Source organism: Caretta caretta, chromosome 9 (assembly GCF_965140235.1).
Source record: "Caretta caretta isolate rCarCar2 chromosome 9, rCarCar1.hap1, whole genome shotgun sequence".
Classification (NCBI taxonomy): domain Eukaryota; kingdom Metazoa; phylum Chordata; order Testudines; family Cheloniidae; genus Caretta; species Caretta caretta.
Window position 1 is genome coordinate 56,200,051 of NC_134214.1, and position 20,652 is coordinate 56,220,702.

General features: G+C 49.3%; 1 protein-coding gene across 1 annotated transcript; it reads left to right on the forward strand.

The window, feature by feature from the left end:
* The first annotated feature begins 1,114 nt into the window (after positions 1-1,114).
* MAB21L4 (mab-21 like 4) lies at positions 1,115-20,598 on the forward strand. Its single transcript, XM_075132649.1, is given in 8 exon segments — positions 1,115-1,129; positions 2,018-2,264; positions 7,409-7,592; positions 7,594-7,629; positions 12,663-12,820; positions 17,266-17,283; positions 19,331-19,665; positions 20,506-20,598. Coding segments are annotated over 8 exon segments (1,086 nt in total).
* Positions 20,599-20,652: the final 54 nt, after the last annotated feature.

Below are 20,652 nucleotides of genomic sequence, written 5' to 3' on the forward strand. Positions count from 1 at the left end.
ACTCCACCATCTCATGGTCACTGCCTCCCAGGTTCCCATCCACTTTTGCTTCCCCTACTAATTCTTCCTGGTTTGTGAGCAGCAGGTCAAGAAGAGCTCTGCCCCTAGTTGGTTCCTCCAGCACTTGCACCAGGAAATTGTCCTCTATCTTTCCAAAAACTTCCTGGATTGTCTGTGTACCACTGTATTGCTCTGCCAGCAGATATCAGGGTGATTGAAGTCTCCCATGAGAACCAGGGCCTGTGATCTAGTAACTTCCGTTAGTTGCCGGAAGAAAGCCACCTCATCCCCCTGATCCGATGTTCTATAGCAGACTCCCACCATGACATCACCTTTGTTGCTCACGGTTCTAAACTTAATCCAGAGACACTCAGGTTTTTCTGCAGTTTCATAGCAGAGCTCTGAACAGTCATATTGCTCTCTTACATCCAGTGCTACTCCCCCACCTTTTCTGCCCTGTCTGTCCTTCCTGAACAGTTTATATCCACCCATCAAGTACTCCAATCATGTGAGTTATCCCACCAAGTCTCTGTGATTCCAATCACATCATAATTCCTTGACTGTGCCAGGACTTCCAGTTCTCCCTGCTTGTTTCCCAGGCTTCTTGCATTTGTGTATAGGCACTTGAGATAACTTGCTGTTTGTCCTGCTTTCTTAGTATGAGGCAGGAGCCCTCCCTTTTCGTGTTCTCCTGCTCGTGCTTCCTACCGGTATCCTACATCCCCACTTACCTCAGGGCTTTGGTCTCCTTCCCCCGGTGAACCTAGTTTAAAGCCCTCCTCACGAGGTTAGCCAGCCTGATTGGGAAGATGCTTTTCCCTCTCTTCGTTAGGTGGAGCCTGTCTCTGCCTAGCACTCCTCCTTCTTGGAACACCGTTCCATGATCAAAGAATCCAGTTATGATCTACTGAATCTATTCATCCTATTTGTATGCATGTGTCATTGTTGTATTCAAAGTTATGAATATTAGCTGTATACTTGTTTGATTTTAAATAGCATTAGTAAGGCATTTGGTCAGCTTCTTTAGAAAGGAATTTGCAAGTTAAGTGCCCAATCAAGAAGCACTTAATGCACAATGGATCATGGAAGGCTCCAATCCACATAAGAGGTCTACATGAAGATGTTCAAGGTAGCATGTGGACAATGGCTGCTGCCTGTAAAAACTGAATCATGCATGGACATGTGACTTGCCCAAGTGACTCCAGAACTCCATCCTGGAGCTGGACTTTACATAGGAGAGAGGAGGGGGCCTGCACTCACAAGAGAACGGCTATTTAAACCTCTGGCAGACCCCTCCATTTTGTCTTCAGCTAGCTAAAGAGGGAGCCTCTCCACCCCCAAGGATACCTGAAAGAAACTGGAACAAAGGACAGTAACTACAGCGGGTGTGAGTGGTTGCTGGACCCAGACTAGAAGGAGACTAGTCTGTAAAAGGAAGCTTACTGGAATTCCTCTGAGGGTGAGGTATTTATCTATATTCAGTTTTCTTACTGTATTAGACATAGACTTGCATGTTCTATTTTATTTTGCTTGGTAATCAACTTTGTTCTGTCTGCTATTACTTGGTACCACTTAAATCCTACTTTCTGTATTTAATAAAATCACTTTTTACTTATCAGTTAACCCAGAGTATGTATTAATACCTGGGAGGGCAAACAGCTGTGCATATCTCTCTATCAGTGTTATAGACGGTGAACAATTTATGAGTTTACCCTGTATAAGCTTTATACAGGGTAAAACGGATTTATTTGGGGTTTGGACCCCATTGGGAGTTGGGCATCTGAGTGTTAAAGACAGGAACACTTCTTAAGCTGCTTTCAATTAAGCCTACAGCTGTTAGGGGACGTGGTTCAGACCTGGGTCTGGGTTTGCAGCAGGCTAGCAGGTCTGGCTCAAACTGGACAGGGCACTGAAGTCCCAAGCTGGGAGGGCAGGGGCAGCAGGGGTAGAAGTAGTCTTGGCACATCAGTTGGCAGCCCCAAGGTGGTTTCTGTGTCACACTCTCCTGCTGCCGGAGTGCTCTAGTAAACAGGGCCAGTCAGAGACAGTTACCAATGGGCACCATCAGATGTCAGGCTGCTGTGACCTAGGAGTGCCCAAAAAAGGAGCTGGCTGGGAAAATTGGACCAGAGAGGATGTGTTCAGTGTGGTGGACAGCGCTGAGTGCAGGGGGCACATACTGCCAGGCAAGGTCCTTAGGCTCCTGAAAGAGCTAATTTTCATTGCCATTGTCCACTGCAGGCACCAGTTCCTCATTAAGCCAGGTCTGTATGCCAACTACATCTGTGGGGGTGTGGGCCAGTGGAGCAGAGTGACCACAGGGGTTCTGTGGTTTGACTAGAGGCCTGCTATCTCTTTGCTCCTGGCCCAGAACGGGGGAAGGGGACAGAGATGCAGATGGCAAGAGACAAAAAGGGAAACAAGGAGAGGCACAGACAGAGGCTGAGAGGTGCGGGGAATGGGAAGAGGAGAAGGAGAGAGGAAGAAGATGGAACAAGTTGGAAAAGACACATCAGGTTATTCAGACCATATGATATGTGATATGACAAGAAAGGTCTTTAATAGGTTTCAGATCGATAACGGGTCAATAAACTATATAGAAGTGATGGTTGTTACCCCAAAATGAACATAAACTGAAAGGCTGGATTCCGAACTCCCACCGATGCCAGGAAAGAGAAAAGCTATTCAGTCAGAACTGGAATCTACCAGTAAAGCACAGAGCAATGACAGAGAAACTCAGTTCCCCTCTCATCCCAAGATACACTGCTTGGTCCACTGAGGACAGAGTGGCCCATTGATGGAGACATAAAAAAGAGGTTGCCAACTTTAGATCCCAGTGTCTGTTCAAACTCTGACTTAGTTAGTTACATACTCTGCAGAGTGGGGAAAATAAACAACAATAAACAATAAACAAATAAATAAACAACAGAGTGGGGAAAATAAACAACAAAACAAAACATCTAGAGAGGTTAATTTCTTCGTGTTGTGCAATGCTGTTGGCACAGGATATCTTCAGTGTTTCACTCTAGAGGTGGTTGCATTTCAGTGGTGGGTGAGAAAGCCCCATGGAGTGGCTATAGTCTAGAGTGCTTTGGGATTTTTCAGGTCGAAAGGGCTCGATATGCCATTTGATTACAATTCAGTACCACACTGAAATAAAGTTCCTTGACACCAGTAAAGTCAATGGGAGTTTTCCACTGACTTGAAAGGGGCCGGGGTTTCCCCACTGTAACTAAGGATACCCTAATAAAAGGTTACCCAGTGCATCTCAATGACTACAAAGCTTTGTTATGAACCAGCTATATATTCTACTTCCCTGTTCTTGTCTAGCTTCACTTGACTGTTGCCTTCAGTCTCCAGACGTTTTTATGTCACGCTTCTCCTGCTTCTCAATGACCAGATGACTGTTAAACTGTGGACATTGTCCTGGTCTCAGGTCTTGCTCTCTAGATTAAAAACATCACTGCTAGTGGTATGATAAAGAAGTGACCATATTGAAGTTAATCATAGGCTAGTGAGGTATTGCTGACCTCTCTGTTCTGTGAAATAGAACTATGAGTGGGACCAGTTCAAAGAGGGCTTACTACAAGCTCAGCTAAGCAGGACACTTGTTCCAGGCAGGGAGAAGACACTGGGGGGGCATCGCTTGATACAAGATCCAGAAGGAACTATGTAGGGTCTGGAAAGAGGTAAAGAGTCTGCAGAGAGGGAGCCCAGGCAGGGGCTGGGGAAAGGGGCAGGCTGAGGCAGGAAGTGGTCCAGGAAGGCAGTTAAAACTAGCTATTTACCACAAGCACCCAGGACTGGACCCTAGAGAAGAGGAAGGGCCAGGGTTCCCCTACCAGCCACTGAGGAAGGGGCTGTGAAAACTGACCTGATACAAGGGGTAAGGACTGTTGGAAGCTCTGGGGAAAAGGAGTGTAAGGAGAACTGGGCCCAGAGTTGGGGCTAGGGTTGCCACCTGTCCAGGTTTTCCCAGGATTGCCCCTTTGTTGAGGTAGCAGACACGGATGAAATGGTTCAGATGTCCCAGTTGGTTGTACCTCAGAGGTGGCAAGCCTGGCTGGGGCTGAGGACCTGGCATAATGTCACTGGACAGTTGTTCATGGAACTCTGTTACCCTTGAAGGGATTGAATGTGACATAGTCAGAGGGCCAAGTCATATGATGAGGCAGACTGCTCCAAGGCCAAAGATGCTGTCGTTAGGGGTGTTAGAGGAGGAGGGACTGCTATCCCATGCCCAGCCACAAGAGGGTGCCAGCCAGTGAGTCACTCTTCTACGCACAACTGTTTGTCTGTCCGACCATCTGACTCACCAAACACCCACTTGTCTGTCTAGCTAAGCATCCTTCTCCATGTTTCCATCAACACATATTTCTGTCAGGTGCCAGCTCATGCCAAGCTCACCTCAATACCTGGAAAATCATGGAGCAGATCCTCAAGGAATCAATTTTAAAGCATTTATAGGAGAGGAAAGTGATCAGGAACAGTCAGCATGGATTCACCAAGGGCAAGACATGCCAGACTAACCTAATTGCCTTCTATGATGAGATAACTGGCTCTGTGGATGAGGGGAAAGCAGTGGATGTGTTATTCCTTGACTTTAGCAAAGCTTTTGACACGGTCTCCCACAGTATTCTTGACAGTAAGTTAAAGAAGTATGGGCTGGATGAATGGACTATAAGGTGGGTAGAAAGCTGGCTAGATTGTCGGGCTCAACGGGTAGTGATCAATGGCTCCATGTCTAGTTGGCAGCCAGTATCAAGCGGAGTGCCCCAAGGGTCGGTCCTGGGGCCGGTTTTGTTCAATATCTTCCTTAATGATCTGGAGGATGGCGTGGATTGCATCCTCAGCAAGTTTGCAGATGACACTAAACTGGGAGGAGTGGTAGATACGCTGGAAGGTTGGGATAGGATACAGAGGGCCCTAGACAAATTAGAGGATTGGGCCAAAAGAAATCTGATGAGGTTCAACAAGGCAGAGTCCTGACAGACTAGGGACTGAATGGCTAGGCAGCAGTTCTGCAGAAAAGGACCTAGGGGTTACAGTGGACAAGAAGCTGGATATGAGTCAACAGTGTGCCCTTGTTGCCAAGAAGGCCAATGCAATTTGGGCTGTATAAGTATGGGCATTGCCATCAGATCAAGGGACGTGATAATTCCCCTCTATTCGGCATTGGTGAGGCCTCATCCGGAGTACTGTGTCCAGTATTGGGCCCTACACTACAATGAGGATGTGGAAAAATTGGAAAGAGTCCAGCGGAGGGCAACAAAAATGATTAGGGGACTGGAACACATGACTTATGAGGAGAGGCTGTGGGAACTGGGATTATTTAGTCTGCAGAAGAGAAGAATGAGGGGGATTTGATAGCTGCTTTCAACTGCCTGAAAGGGGGTTCCAAAGAGGATGGATCTAGGCTGTTCTCAGTGATACCAGATGACAGAACAAGGAGTAATGGTCTCAAGTTGGAGTGAGAGAGGTTTAGGTTGGATATTAGGAAAACGTTTTTCACTAGGAGGGTGGTGAAACACTGGAATGGGTTACCTAGTGAGGTGGTGATTCTATGAAGATCCCCTTGCCTCACTTGAACACTGACATATACCGAGTTGGAATCAGTCTGGCTCACCTGACTGTTAGTATGGTTAAAACAGGAGCTAGAATGCTAAGAATGTGTTTAATCTTTAGAGTTATGGAATGCTGGTGAGCTGCTATGTGCATTAATCTTACTTATCACACCTGTATCCCATAGTGTAAGGTTATATTTGAGCGGTTGTATTGTGAGCCGCTGTGACTGTGTAAATCACCATACAGGAGAGCGACATTAATTAGTGTGAAGGGTTGATCCCAACAGAAGGTGTTACGCCCTTTCCAAAAGGACGATCTATCAATACCAGATAGACTATTGTGGGATGTTGCAACTGGAATTTCCGTATGTGCCACCAACAAGAGGACAAAAGACTTTTCTTGTTATTGTGCATCCTCCCTGTGAAGATGACTCTTCCCATCAGCTGAGCTTTGCAACTGAAAGCATGTGGGAAGAAGAGAATAAAACCCCTATCAAGAAGGGACTGATTATTTCTATGTTGCTTGTGAGGAGCAAGATATTTTTAGGAATAAGCAAGAGATCCCCAGCTGCTTAGCCTGGATTAGCCCTAAAGGATGTATAGAGCTTGTTGGTTATAGAAGCTTCTATTACCTTTTGAAATTGAAGATTGTAACTCATTTGTGTGTCTATTGTTTATCCGCTTTAACCTTTTAAATAACTTTCTTGTTTCCTTTTCATATTTAATAAGTCTTTATGTAGTTTATTATAGGCTAGGCTATACATGTTGTTGTCTTTGGTGTGAGATATAAGATGCAACTGACGTGGGGTAAGTGACTGGTCCTTTGGGACTGGGAGTACTCTGAATATCGCTGTGATTCTTGGTGTAAGAGACCAGGTATCACAAATGTACACTCACCTGGATGGCTAAACAGATCAGTGTACCCAGGGGAACTGTCTATCGCTCCATGTTAAGTGTTATAGTGCCTGGGGAGCTCACAATTGATAATTGGTTGGTGAAATCTAAGCACAGAACTCACCACCAATTTGGGGTTTGTGCCCTGGTTCCTAACAGTTTGCACAGAGATTGGTACTCATGCTCTTGGGTCATGCAGGCAGTGTGACAGCTATATCCATCTCCCAACTGTACTCTTTATCACTCTGCTCCTGCCTCCCTGACCCCATCACCAGCGTTACATCCTTGTTCTTCTGACCACTGTGCTGTGTTGGGAGTTTGTTCAGAAAGGAGAGCATTCAAACCCAGCCTCTTGGTCTGCCAAATGGGGGGACAAATACAGAAAGGGAGTGTCTGGAGCAAAGACCACCTCAGTGCTACAGGCCCTGTCCCCTGTCTCCTGCTCTGCCCCAGTGATAAGTATCTAGGAAATGTTGACCTGCCTATTAGTTTTGTGTCCTTTTAACTAACAAACCAAGCAGCTGCTGTACGACGTCTGGAGGGGGAAGAATGAACTCACATGCATCCGAGCAGAGATGCCAGGTTCTTCATTTCAAAACTTTTTCTTAATTTCATCCATTGATCTCGCTCCAGCAGCAGCCATTGCCATGGTCTGTTGCCCTTGCCCATAGGTGCTGAAACAAGGTGAATTCTCATTCTCTCCCAGACTGTCTTGCCTGGTATGCAGTGGAGACTGGATGATGCACTACTGCTAAACATCCATCCAGGAAAAGCAGTTCTATTTTAAAGAACAGGGCAAGAGCTACCAGTCTCAGGGTCCTGCTCGGCTGAACTGGAACTTGTCTCCAAGGCAGACAAGGCTTAAAGAGGAAAGGGGGGGGGGGGAGGGAAGAGAGGATCAGGAGATTTCTGACTGTTGTTTTCTAAAAGCAACTTCTGCCCTTGACCAGGTGACCTCAGCGCTGAAAGCCTAAAGGAAGAAGGTCTGCAGCTGTCCCTGCTGCTGTCCCGTGGCTGGAAAATGATCAGGTTCAACATTATCCCTGTGGTGCAGAGAAAGCAGAGTGCTCTGAAACTCCACAACAGATGCAGAGAAGGAAGTTTTGCAGAAGGCAGCCTGCAAAAAGTAACACGGGGCTGACTTCGTCCCCAGCAGCTACTATCACTGGAGGTAAACACCAAGCTATACTCCTGCCATCCGAACCCCTTCCTGAAACCTTACCGGGAGAGAGACAGAGGGTTTGTCTGCCATACAGACTACCAGTGGGGATGCAGTCTTAAGCAATGGAGTATAGTTCTGTAGAATTTAAAAGAGCTAGTGAAAAATGGAGGGAACTTCTTGATTCTGTAAATTTTGATGATTTTGTTTGCTGTTTTCCATCCAAATTTGAAGTTTCTATGAAAATTTTCATCAACATTTGAAAATGTTATCTTCAAAATTTGAAAAATTTCAATCAACTCTAAATAAAGTTCAGCCTTTCACTAGGAAGAAAAGTCCTAATAAAATGAGGACCCTGCAATGGAGTTCAGGGCCAGTGTAATACATGGTGAACCACAAGATCTACTGCTGAGTTCAACTGCCATACCATGCTGGCCGCTCCTGGGTTCTTCTATGGAGTTGTCATGATCACTACTATCTTCACCCTGGAGCACAGGGCAGATTCTGTTGCCTCAGCTGGGAGCTCTGTTACTGTCCCAGCTCTGTTGCTCCCAGCTGGGAATGCTGTTACTGAGCTATCAGTGATGGTCTCTCTTTGGGCTACTCATCCTGCTCTGTCTCCCCTGCTGCCAACCACAGGAACCCACCTCTGAGACTGGGATATTGGAGATCCACCATCAGCCCAGTCTTAGCCCCAGTGCCCTTTTGGGAGGTGAGGTCTCTGACTCCACAAAGGGGTAGGCAAGAAGTTTGGTGTCACAAAGCCACCAGACTGCCTCCCCTGAGAGGGTGGTGTGACATTGCACTCCATTTGTTTTATGCAAATATGCTTATAAATGTGAATAGGATGTAACTGGAATATGCTTTATGCAAAAGGTCTCTTGTAAGGTATCATTACAAAACTTATAATCTACTGAGTGTGTTCATCCTATTTGTTTGCATGTATCATTTCTATGTCTGGAGTTAGAAGAATAAGATATAAACTTGTATTACTAATGTAAACATGTTAAGTGGAAGCCATTAAGGGTTCTTCAAAATCAATGAACTGTAAATGGCTCTTTTCAGAGGAACAGCCGTGTTAGTCTGTGTTCGCAAAAAGAAAAGGAGGACTTGTGGCACCTTAGAGACTAACCAATTTATTTGAGCATGAGCTTTCGTGAGCCACAGCTCACTTACTTGCAAACTTTCCTGTGTAAGTGTGGGCCAGCCCAGGAAGAATGGAGTCTGGGGTCTCACAGGACATGTGACCATGTCACATGATGCTGGAATCCATCTTAAATCTGGTACTTTTCCATTTAGAAGGAGGGGTGGGATCCCAGAGAGGCTAGTGGCGTTCATCATCTGGACCCATGGAAAAGAAGCCCTTGAGGAATTCCACCATGATTTCAACTATTTCCATCCCACCATCAACCTCAGCCTGGACCAGTCCACACAAGAGATCCACTTCCTGGACGCTACAGTGCTAATAAGCAATGGTCACATAAACACCACCCTATACCAGAAACCTACTGACCGCTATGCCTACCTATATGCCTCCAGCTTTCATCCAGACCACACCACGTGTTCCATTGTCTACAGCCAAGCTCTACGATACAACCGCATTTGCTCCAACCCCTCAGACAGAGACAAACACCTACAAGATCTCTATCAAGCATTCTTACAGCTACAATACCCACCTGCTGAAGTGAAGAAACAGATTGACAGAGCCAGAAGAGTACCCAGAAGTCACCTACCACAGGACAGGCCCAACAAAGAAAATAACAGAATGCCACTAGCCATCACCTTCAGCCCCCAACTAAAACCTCTCCAACGCATCATCAAGGATCTACAGCCTATCCTGAAGAACGACCCATCACTCTCACAGATCTTGGGAGACAGGCCAGTCCTTGCTTACAGACAGCCCCCCAACCTGAAGCAAATACTCACCAGCAACCACACACCACACAACAGAACCACTAACCCAGGAACCTATCCTTGCAACAAAGCCCGTTGCCAACTGTGTCCACATATCTATTCAGGGGACACCATCATAGGGCCTAATCACATCAACCACAATATCAGAGGCTCGTTTACTGCACATCTACCAATGTGATATATGACATCATGTGCCAGCAATGCCCCTCTGCCATGTACATTGGTCAAACTGGACAGTCTCTACATAAAAGGATAAATGGACACAAATCAGACATCAAGAATTATAACATTCAAAAACCAGTCGGAGAACACTTCAATCTCTCTGGTCACTCGATTACAGGCCTAAAAGTGGCAATACTTCATCAAAAAAACTTCAAAAACAGACTCCAACGAGAGACTGCTGAATTGGAATTAATTTGCAAACTGGATACGATTAACTTCGGCTTGAATAGAGTCCGGGAGTGGATGGGTCATTACACGAAGTAAAACTATTTCCCCATGTTTATCCCCCACCCCCCACTGTTCCTCAGACATTCTTGTCAACTGCTGGAAATGGCCCACCTTGATTATCACTGCAAAAGGTTCCCCTCTTCCTCCCACCGCTCTCCTGCTGGTAATAGCTCACCTTAAGTGATCACTCTGGTTATAGTGTGTATGGTAACACCCATTGTTTCATGTTCTCTTTGTATATAAATCTCCCCACTGTATTTTCCACTGAATGCATCCGATGAAGTGAGCTGTAGCTCACGAAAACTTATGCTCAAATAAATTGGTTAGTCTCTAAGGTGCCACAAGTACTCCTTTTCTTTTTTGCGAATACAGACTAACATGGCTGCTACTCTGAAACCTACCTGTAATCAGTTTCTTAATGTATTAGGCTTAGACTTGTATGTTTTGTTTTATTTTGCTTTGTGACTTACTTTGTTCTGTCTGTTATTACTTGAAACCACTTAAATCCCACTTTTCATACTTAATAAAATCACTTTTGTTTATTAGTAAATGCAGAGTAAGTGATTAATAGCTGGGGGAGCAAACAGCTGTGCATATCTCTCTATCCGTGTTATAGAGGGCGGACAATTTATGAGTTTACCCTATATAAGCTTTATACAGAGTAAAACAGATTTATTTGGGGTTTGGATCCCATTGGGAGCTGGGTGTCTGGGTGCTGGAGGCAGGGAACCTGCTGAGCATTTTTTAGTTAAAGTCTGCAGCTTTGTGGGCATGGACTAGACCTGGGTCTGTGCTGCAGCAAGCTATTGTGTCTGTCTCAACAAGGCAGTGTTCTGGAGTCCCAAGCTGACAGGGAAAACGGGCTCAGGAGTTACTTCACCTCACCAGGTGACAGTCCCAAGGGGATCTCTGTGACTGAACCCATCACAGTGGGATCATCCTCTGGCTAGAGTTTTGTCATGGCCAGAATTTAATTTGAGCTGGGGCTTGCCAGGGCTCAGCCCCAGCACCTCTTTTCATGCCAGGGTGCAGCCTTGGCAGCTCTTCTGTCAGTGTCCTTTAGTAAGGCATGCAATTCTACACTTGCCTGTAAGGCGTGACCTTGCAAGTACAGTGTATGAGAGGTCACGCTGTGTGGAGGATGCCGTTTTGTTTTGCTTGAGCTCTGGCACCTCTTTACAAATGAAGCACTGGGCAAGGCTGGGCCTCCCAGGTCTGGATGGGCTCTGCAGTGTGAGGAGAAACACAAAGAGACATGCTTTAAACGGCAACTGGAGACCTCCCTGAACCAGGAAGAACTCATGTTTATTAAGCTTCCTGCTGCAACCATCCTGGTCCTCTCTGGTAAACTGTGGAGGACCAGGAACTCTATAACCACTCCACATCTCCCTTTATGATACATGATTAAAATTTAACCTATAAACCAATGTGTAAAAAGAAAAGGAGTACGTGTGGCACCTTAGAGACTAACAAATTTATTTGAGCATAAGCTTTCGTGAGCTACAGCTCACTTCATCGGATGAAGTGCATCCGATCAAGTGAGCTGTAGCTCACGAAAGCTTATGCTCAAATAAATAAAAAAAAATTTGTTAGTCTCTAAGGTACCACAAGTACTCCTTTTCTTTTAGCGGATACAGACTAACATGGCTGCTCCTCTGAAACCAATGTGTGTACTCACACCACAATCCAAAATAAACTTAAATTCCTTAATACTATTTACACAGCTATGTCCCTTTATCCATTCCATTTAAGTAGTCCTGAACATTATTCTATAGATCACATCTTTGAGGGATTCTCATCAGCCTTACAAACCTTGTTTTCACTTTGGCTGAGTTCTCATGTAGTGTTCCCTGTGGAAACGGCTCAGTTCCTGACAGAGTACCTGCAGATTCTAGAGCCTCTCTTTGTCGTGCTGGGGAATACTGAGAATGAACCCAATTGCTCTGGAGAAGTCCTTTTGGAGTCTCCGCTTGGGAGGATCTGGGAGTTCCTGCTGAGTTTTGAACAGTTCCAAAAGCGAGGAGCTTTTATCTACAATTTTTTCCCTGGGCTCAGTTCAGGCAGTGCTTTCGTTCTGTACTGAACATTGAAGTTTTATTGCTGCTGAATTTTTGTTGCAGCATTCAGTTTTCAAATTCCTTCAGGTCAAGCCACTTTGGTTTAAGTCTACATTGAACTTGTTCTGGCAGCAATTCCAGCATCAGCCGGCTGACTTCAGCAAATTAGAGATGAACAACTAAAGCCTGAAACTTGCCAGAAATTGACTCACCTCTACTAAAGAAGACATCTTCCAACAGGCCTTCTACCATATTAGCAGGACCAAAGTGATGTTCACAGAGCTGATGGCCTGCTTCTGAAAGGACGGCACTTTTTTATGCTGGCAGTATTTCAGAAAGATGCCCTCCAAAATCTATTTTAGGGACATCAAGATATAACCAAGTGCAGGGATGAGCACAAGAATTTACATAGTGACCTGATCTGAGGAGGAACCTTAATAGAGGGTACCATGATGCTATAGACTTCCTTGGCCTCCACTGCTCCCTGGCATCTTCCCCTTGGGAGGATCCAGGAGAAAGGGCAAACCTGCTCATATTAATGTTGATTCAATCCATACCAGCTCTAGAAAAGCCCTGGAAAGACAATGAGCAGTTCAGCTGCAGCCTATACAGTTCTCTCACCAGGTACTCCACCAATTTCCCTGTCATAAAACTGCTCCATATTGCAGGCACACAGAAGGGCCACCATCTGGACAGCCTTCGCCTACTGGACCAGGTCAACAGTGAGGTCTGGAAAGAAGAGGGCAGGAAATGAGGGCTCACATTTAATCACTTAAAGATATGTTTTCCTGAGAGACCAGCTTGGGACACTGTACTTGTGACTGTGAATAGCCCGTATTCTGGTGTATGGCACCGTAATCTGATCTGAGTCACTTTGACCCTATGAGAATTGTGCACCTTACACATCTTTACTGAAAGAAACATTCTATTAACCTTGGCATACGAACCCAACAAGATGGGAATAATATAGCTAGGTGTGTATTTGTACCATTGTCTTATGCTGAACAGAATGCCAGGCCTGGTCAGGTGTATCAGAATAGTCACGCTCTTGTTCCCATGAGCCAGAGAAGGTACATAAGCCTTAATACTACTAAAGCTAATAGTGATTCTTGTTCCGCTCATGTGACAGGAGCGTGTGTTTCCAGCCCTGAAGATCTTGTGTTCTATTCCCTGTGCTCCATGTGTGATGGCTAGGGCTGCACATTTGTCATGGGTGGGAAACTCTCACAAAGAGTGTGATTTTTGTGTTTGTCTGTGACTTTTCTCCATGTCTATGACTCACCCCACAACAGCGGTTCCTGCAGCCGCTCCAGGTGTTGCAACCTGGTGCATCTGGTTGCAGCGCTGCTCAGCTTTTGCCCACCTGACCCTCCATAATGATTGCACGGAGGGGAGGGGGAACCTGAGCAGCACTGTGACCCCACACACCAGGTCACAACACCTGGAACGTGGAACCATGCCCAGCCACATGGAACACAGGAACTGCAGGAGCTGCCACTGCTGGGGGAGTGCAGGGCAGGCTCAGTGCTGGGGGAGTGCAGGGCAGGCTTACTCTCCAGCCTCCATCCCCCCAGGGACTCTCCTCCATAGCGGGCCAGGATTAGGGTTGCAGTACCAGGGGGAGAGGGTGCTTCAGTGGTGGTCAGGGCCCCATTGGTGGGGCAGTGAGGAGAGTTTTCTTTTTAAAAAAATCAGGGAGCAGGCACTGGAAGTGTAGCAACCCATGCCTTTTACTACAGTCACTGTGACTGCTCTGGGATTTTTGATAAAAAATAATGTAACAAATGTTCCGCTCTAGTGATGCTTGATACATGGGGAATGGAACCAGGGGCCTCCAGAGCTAAGAGCATGAGATGAGCTAAACAGCCAAGACTCTATAGATGGGGGTTACATATATTTTGGGCTCAGCCCCTGCCCGAGGGGCATGCTACTGACTCTCGCTGGCGCTCCCCTGCCCGAGGGGCGCGCTACTGAGTCTCACCGGCGCTCCCCTGCCCAAGGGGGGCACTATTGACTCTCGCCGGCGCTCCCCTGCCTGAGGGGCGCGCTACCGAGTTTTCCCGACGGCCCGAGTCAACACCACTCTCCGGCCCTGGACGCTTAACCCGACCACCAGGCCCCAGCCCACTCTGCGGCCCCACTGGTGCCCCCACATGGCCGGCGCGCCCAGAGGTAGGACTTGTTTCCGATGTGGTGAGTATGGGCATCTGCAACGGGGCTGTCCAGCAATGGACTGCAACTTTGGCCTGGTGTGCGCCGGGGAGCGACGGGCCCGTCTGCCCTCCGTGGCCAAACTGACAGCTCCCATGAGAGTCGCCGGGGTCCCCGTGGTGGGTCTAGTCGATTCGGGCTGTGGGCAGACCCTTGTCCGCCAGGCACTCTTCTCGGACCCCCAGCAGACCGTCGGGGAAGTAAGGATTCAATGCATCCACGGAGATGTAAAATCGTACCCCACGGTGCGGGTCCCCATTACGGTGCATGGAGTAACGCAGTTAATGAATGTGGCAGTGGCGTCATCCCTCGCCTATCCAGTGATCCTGGGCCGGGACTGGCCAGACTTCGTCGAGGTGCTCCAATCCCTACCCACCAAAGAGGCGTTTGAGGGAGCCCCGCCTGAGAAGAGGACAGGATCTGACTTGAGCTCCGACCCTGGAGCGGAACCAGGACCCACCCCTGGGCAGGAGGCCCTGGAAATGGCGGGTCCCCCTCCTGACCTGGTGGACTTTAGCCGAGATCAAAGGGAGGATCCTACGCTCTGGTTTGCCTACGAGCAGCTGGCCCGGGTGGATGGTGAGGTCGTGGAGGCGCAGCGCACCACCCAGTGGCCCAGGTTTGAACTCAACCACTAGCGGCTCTACCACCTTGACCGAGACCCCCAGACCCAAGAGGTCCGGACCCAACTCGTGGTCCCCCGCATCCATCGTCGGGCTGTCCTGAAGCTTGCACATGACATCCTGGCTGCCGGCCATTTAGGGCAGGAAAAAACTGTGGCCAGGGTCCTGGCCAGGTTCTTCTGGCCCGGCGTCCACCGTGAGGTGAAGGAGTACTGTGCGTAGTGCCCGGACTGCCAACATGCAACCCCAGCCGGGGTACGGAAAGCCCCCCTGGTTCCGTTACCAGTCGTAGGTGTGCCATTTGAGCGGGTAGCAATGGACCTGGTCAGGCCTTTCCCAAAAAGCAAGGCGGGCCATCAATACATCCTCGTCCTGATGGACTACGCCACCCGCTTCCCGGAGGCCATACCCTTAAGAAGTATCACCGCCCGCACTATCGCTGTGGAGCTCGTGAAGATCTTCGCAAGGGTGGGCCTCCCACGGGAGATACTCACTGATCAAGGGACCAACTTCACATCTAAGCTGTTCCGCCAGGTATGTGCCCTATTGGGGATTAAGAAATTGCAGACCTCGGTCTACCATCCCCAGACTGACGGATTGGTCGAGCGGTTCAACTAGACCCTGAAGGGGATGTTGCGGCGTTTCCCCACCCAGGATCTCCGCCAGTGGGACCAGCTGCTCCCTCCTTTACTACTGGCGATTCGAGAAGTCCCACAGGCGTCCAAGAAGTTCTCCCCGTTCGAGCTCCTCTATGGGCGGCGACCCCGCTGGGTGTTGGACCTCTTGAGGGAGACTTGGGAACACAACCCGTCCGCAACACAGGGTCTCTTGCAATATGTCTTACAACTGCAGGGGCGGCTGGTGCGGGCGGCCGAGTTCGCGAGTGAGAACTTAAACACCGCCCAAAGAGCCCAGGAGCAACACTACAATCGGGGCGCCCAGGCTCGATCATTCGGGCCAGGGGACCGAGTACTCCTCCTGCTCCCCTCGGAGGAATCAAAGCTTTTTGCCCGCTGGCAGGGTCCGTATGAGGTCCTCCGCCAGGTAGGGCCGGTAACTTATGAGATTCAGCAACCTGTTCGCCGTAAGGAAAAGCAGATTTATCATGTGAACCTCTTAAAACCTTGGCAGGACCGGGAAGGGCTCATAGTGGCCCCATATCCCCCCGAACCGGAACTGGGGCCCCAACCACCTGAGGAGTTGGATAATGGTGAACCCCAGCTAGCAGAGACACTCACCGTTGAGCAGCAAGACCAGGCACTCTGCTTAGTGAGGGCGTTCTCCAAGACGTTCACCACGAAACCTGGGCAGACTACGCTCACCTACCATGTGATCCAGATGGAACCCGGGACGGTGGTCCGAGAGACAACCTGGCCATTGCCGAGGCGAATGCGGAAGGCCGTAGAGGAGGAAGTCCAGGCGATGTTGGAGCTGGGTGTTATTGAGCCCTCCCAGAGCGAGTGGCGGAGCCCCGTTGTCCTCGTACCGAAGCCCGATGGGAGCCGGCGGTTTTGCATTGACTTCCGGAGGGTCAACGCCATCTCAAAATTTGACGCCTATCCGATGCCCCGCATTGACGAGCTCCTCGACCGGCTTGGGGAGGCCTGTTATATCACCACTTTAGATCTCACCAAAGGGTACTGGCAGATCCCCTTGGATCCCAGGTCCAAGGAGAAGACCGCGTTTGCCACCCCTTCAGGGTTATACCATTTCACCCGGATGCCTTTCGGCCTACATGGGGCCCCGGCAACCTTCCAGCGTTTGATGGACCGGGTATTGCAACCACACACGAAATACGCGGCGGCCTACCTGGACGATGTGGTCATTTATGGCAATAACTGGGAGGAGCATCTTAACCAAGTAGCGGCAGTCCTCCGGGACCTCCGCACCGCCGGGCTGACGGCCAACCCGAAAAAATGCCGAATCGGGCGGGAGGAAACCACTTACCTGGGGTACACCTTGGGCCGGGGACAGGTCCGCCCCCTCATCAGGAAGGTCCAAGCACTCCAGGAATGTCTGGTGCCGACCACGAAGAGGCAAGTACGTCAATTTTTGGGCTTAGCTGGTTATTACCGGCGGTTTGTACCCCACTTCGCAAGCATTACGGCCCCGCTAACGGATCTCTTGACCAAGGACAGTCCCCGCCGGGTGCATTGGTCCAACGAGTATGAGACGGCCTTTCGAACCATCAAAGAACGGCTGTGTAGCGATCCAATACTCTTCAGCCCCGACTTTCATCGTGACTTTATTGTCCAGAGAGATGCCTCAGGCGTTGGGCTTGGAGGCGGTCCTCTCGCAGGAGGTGGACGGGGAGGAACACCCGATTGTTTACCTCAGTCGGAAGCTGTTCCCCAGAGAATGGAACTACTCCGTCGTGGAGAAAGAGGCCCTAGCCGTTAAGTGGGCAGTCGATGCTCTCCGCTACTACCTCCTCGGGGCCCCCTTTATACTGGTTACGGACCACGCACCCCTGAAATGGCTCAGTAAGATGAAGGACAATAATGCCAGGCTGATGCGATGGTATCTCGCTCTGCAGCCCTATGTCTTCACGATCCACCATTGGGCGGGACGAGACAATGCCAATGCAGATTTCCTATCCCGCCTCGGAGAAGGTGAGGACGCCAGCTCCGAAGATCGGGAGCTGGATTTGAGGGGTGGGGTATGTAGGGAGCCAGGGTGGCTCCCCTCCGAACCAGAGGGTAAAGAGCCACCCTCTGAGCCTGAGTGGGCGGGGCCAGGCCAAGCTTCCGCCAATCCCCGGAAGGGGAAGGGTGGGACAGGAAGTACAAAGGGCGGGGCCCTCTGCCCAGTGAGGAGAGCACCAGGGAGGGAGACAGACACAGGCTGTGGGCTGCTCCCTCGCGATCCTGCTGCTGACCCAGGCGAAGCCCTGGGCAAGGAGGAGCCTGACCGGGGGGAAGGCCTGTGGCAACCAGGGCTGCTGGCCGCTGAATACCCAGAGGACCTGGAGGGGCCTGACTGCAGCCCGGGCCAGCGTGAGTCCAATACCGAGGGGGAGCGGGGGTGGCCCGCAGCGGAATACCCGGAGGAACCGGAGCTGCCCGCAGCGGATTACCCAGAGGAGATGGAGGGACCGGAGCAACCCGCCTGAGAGAGACCGGGTAGGAAGTAGCCCAGGGGCCCAACTACACCATGGGGTGGGTGTGTTTGGTCAGCGGGTGCGGATTTCCCCGCTGACCCAGCGGCGGGACCTTCGCCTCCCACCACTGTCAGGGCCCTGGGCTGGAACGCAGTGGAGTTGGGTGGGCCTGCCTTCCCCCACCCCGGCGCTCCCCTGCCTGAGGGGCGTGCTACTGACTCTCGCCGGCGCTCCCCTGCCTGAGGGGCGCGCTACTGACTCCGGCTGGCACACCTTCCCGCTAATTCCCCAACGCCCGGGAGGTGGGGCCGAGGCCTGCCACAGAGACCATTGCTCTCCATCGCCCCTAGGGGCTCGGAGGACTGACCGACGCCTGTCACACCGCTGAATTTGTTTTTCACAACCTGAGCATGCACCAGCTGCTAACATTGCAGCCTGATGTTGAGGATGTTGTGCTAGTGGCAGTACCATCTTTAATAATTTGGAGATGCTCCATCTCATGGGACCTCAGCTAAGGTATTACGAGGCACCACGCTCTTGGATATGCTCCCTTTCATGGTTGAGACATGTTCTGTTCTCCAGAACCAAAGATGGTGTTGAGGAATTTGTCCTTCAGATTTTAACCCAGTTAATACAACACTCCACAGCAGTTTGGAGTGCCCACTTTGGGCAGTGCTAACCTTTATGACTTGTGTATACTTCATGTTTTAGCATGGTATTGGAAGGTACTAGCCATTGTGACCAGTGCTCCATTTCTCAGTATCCCGGCGTGGCAGTAGGCCTGTGCTATGCTAATTACAGACACAAGTGTGTTAGTAGAAGAGTATCATGCCAGTGATGGCTGGTATGGAATTGTGCCCTGGCCTTGCTGATAGTTTCAATGTGATGATGCCTCCATGTAAATTGCCACAGAAATGCAGATTATTTTCAAGTTGCTGAATAATTTGAATCAAGCTTTCATTAGACAAAAATTAAGACACTTATTAATATGAAGAAAATCTTCAGAATATGAACCGAGTGTCCCTGATGTGCTGATGTCTGCTGGAGTCCGCAGCTCTGGGAGACAGAACAGCCCCCGTCAAGTCAATGGGATGCAAATTAAAGTCTGTCCACTTTTAAATGTCCACATTAAGCATTTAGATACCACAATTACAAACATAAATAATGGGTAGAAGTTTCAACATTACTGAGGGATTTGGATGCCCAATTCCCATTAATGTTAGTGGTGCCTAAATTCCTTTGGCAGCTTTGAACATCCCAGCCATAGCTGTATAACCCATGATAGTTTACATGTTCTGTATTCTCCCTCTCTGAGTAAATCCTTTTGGTTTCCTCTAGATGGTGCTGCTGTGGGCCACTGATGTTCCCTTCCCCTGAGGACTGGGAGGACCTGGAAGGATCAGTCTATAGGCTCCTGGTGATCCTGCTTTGTTGCTTAGCAACCAAAAATCTCCCCCACTTCCTATATCCAGAAGAAAATCTTTTCCAAGGAGAGGATCTAGACCTGAGTGCTTTGTACCACAGAGTCGAGGGGTTTGCCAGCTCACCAGAGCACTTCCTCAAGTGCCATTTCACCCAAGCAAGGCAGAACAATCACCCGTGGCTAGACAATGGTATCAAGACCTCGCTGCAGCTCCCAGATCAGGACGGAGCCTACTAGGACCCAGCCTACTTTGATGTGCTGCTTAGTAAGGTAATTCAGAATCATGGGCCAGGATCCCATCAGAGTGCTGGAACAGTTGGAGGCCCGGATTCTTAGGTGTCTATAGTGTAAACTGAACCCAGCAGGGGAGGGAAGGCTGACAGGAAGAGAAGAAACTGGGCTGAGGGAACTGGGATTGTTTAGTCTGCAGAAGAGAAGAATGAGGGGGGATTTGATAGCATCCTTCAACTACCTGAAAGGGGGTTTCAAAGAGGATGGATCTAGACTGTTCTCGGTGATAGCAGATGACAGAACAAGGAGTAATGGTCTCAAGTTGCAGTGGGGGAGGTTTGGGTTGGATATTGGGAAAAACTTTTTCACTAGAAGGATGGTGAAGTACTGGAATGCATCACCTAGGGAGGTGGTGGAATCTCTTTCCTTTGAGGTTTTTAAGGTCAGGCTTGACAAAACCTTGGTTGAGATGATTTAGTTGGTGTTGGTCCTGCTTTGAGCAGGGGGTTGGACTAGATGACCTCCTGAGGTCCCTTCCAATCCTGATATTCTATGATTCTATGAAAGCTGGTTACAGTTCCCTGATTCTCTGCCCTGGGTGCAAGATAGAGTGGGTTAGGAGATGCTCTAATCTGTGTTAGCTGACTGTGATCCTCAGAGAAACTTCCACCAGCTGGGCATTGCTGAAGCTCCTTGCCATGCCCACACTGTCATGTGGCTAGAGGTAGGATTCCTCAGAAATATCCAAATAGGTCAGCATGGTGCTAGAGTGCTAGAGCCACACGCAGCTCTCTGGGGCTGAGAAATGCCTCTGATCGGCAGCATTTTCTGATCAGAGTGGGCCTCCCATCTAACTCCTCCTCTTTCCCTTTTGTTCAGTTCCAGGTTTATCACATCCAGGACAAAGAACAGATCTCTGCTCTGTCGAACATCTTGTCAAAGACCGAGAAGGTGGTTAATGACCAAAGCTGAGCCAGCTCACCTCACATGGTCACGCCCTGAACCTATAGACTGAATGGGTTCCCC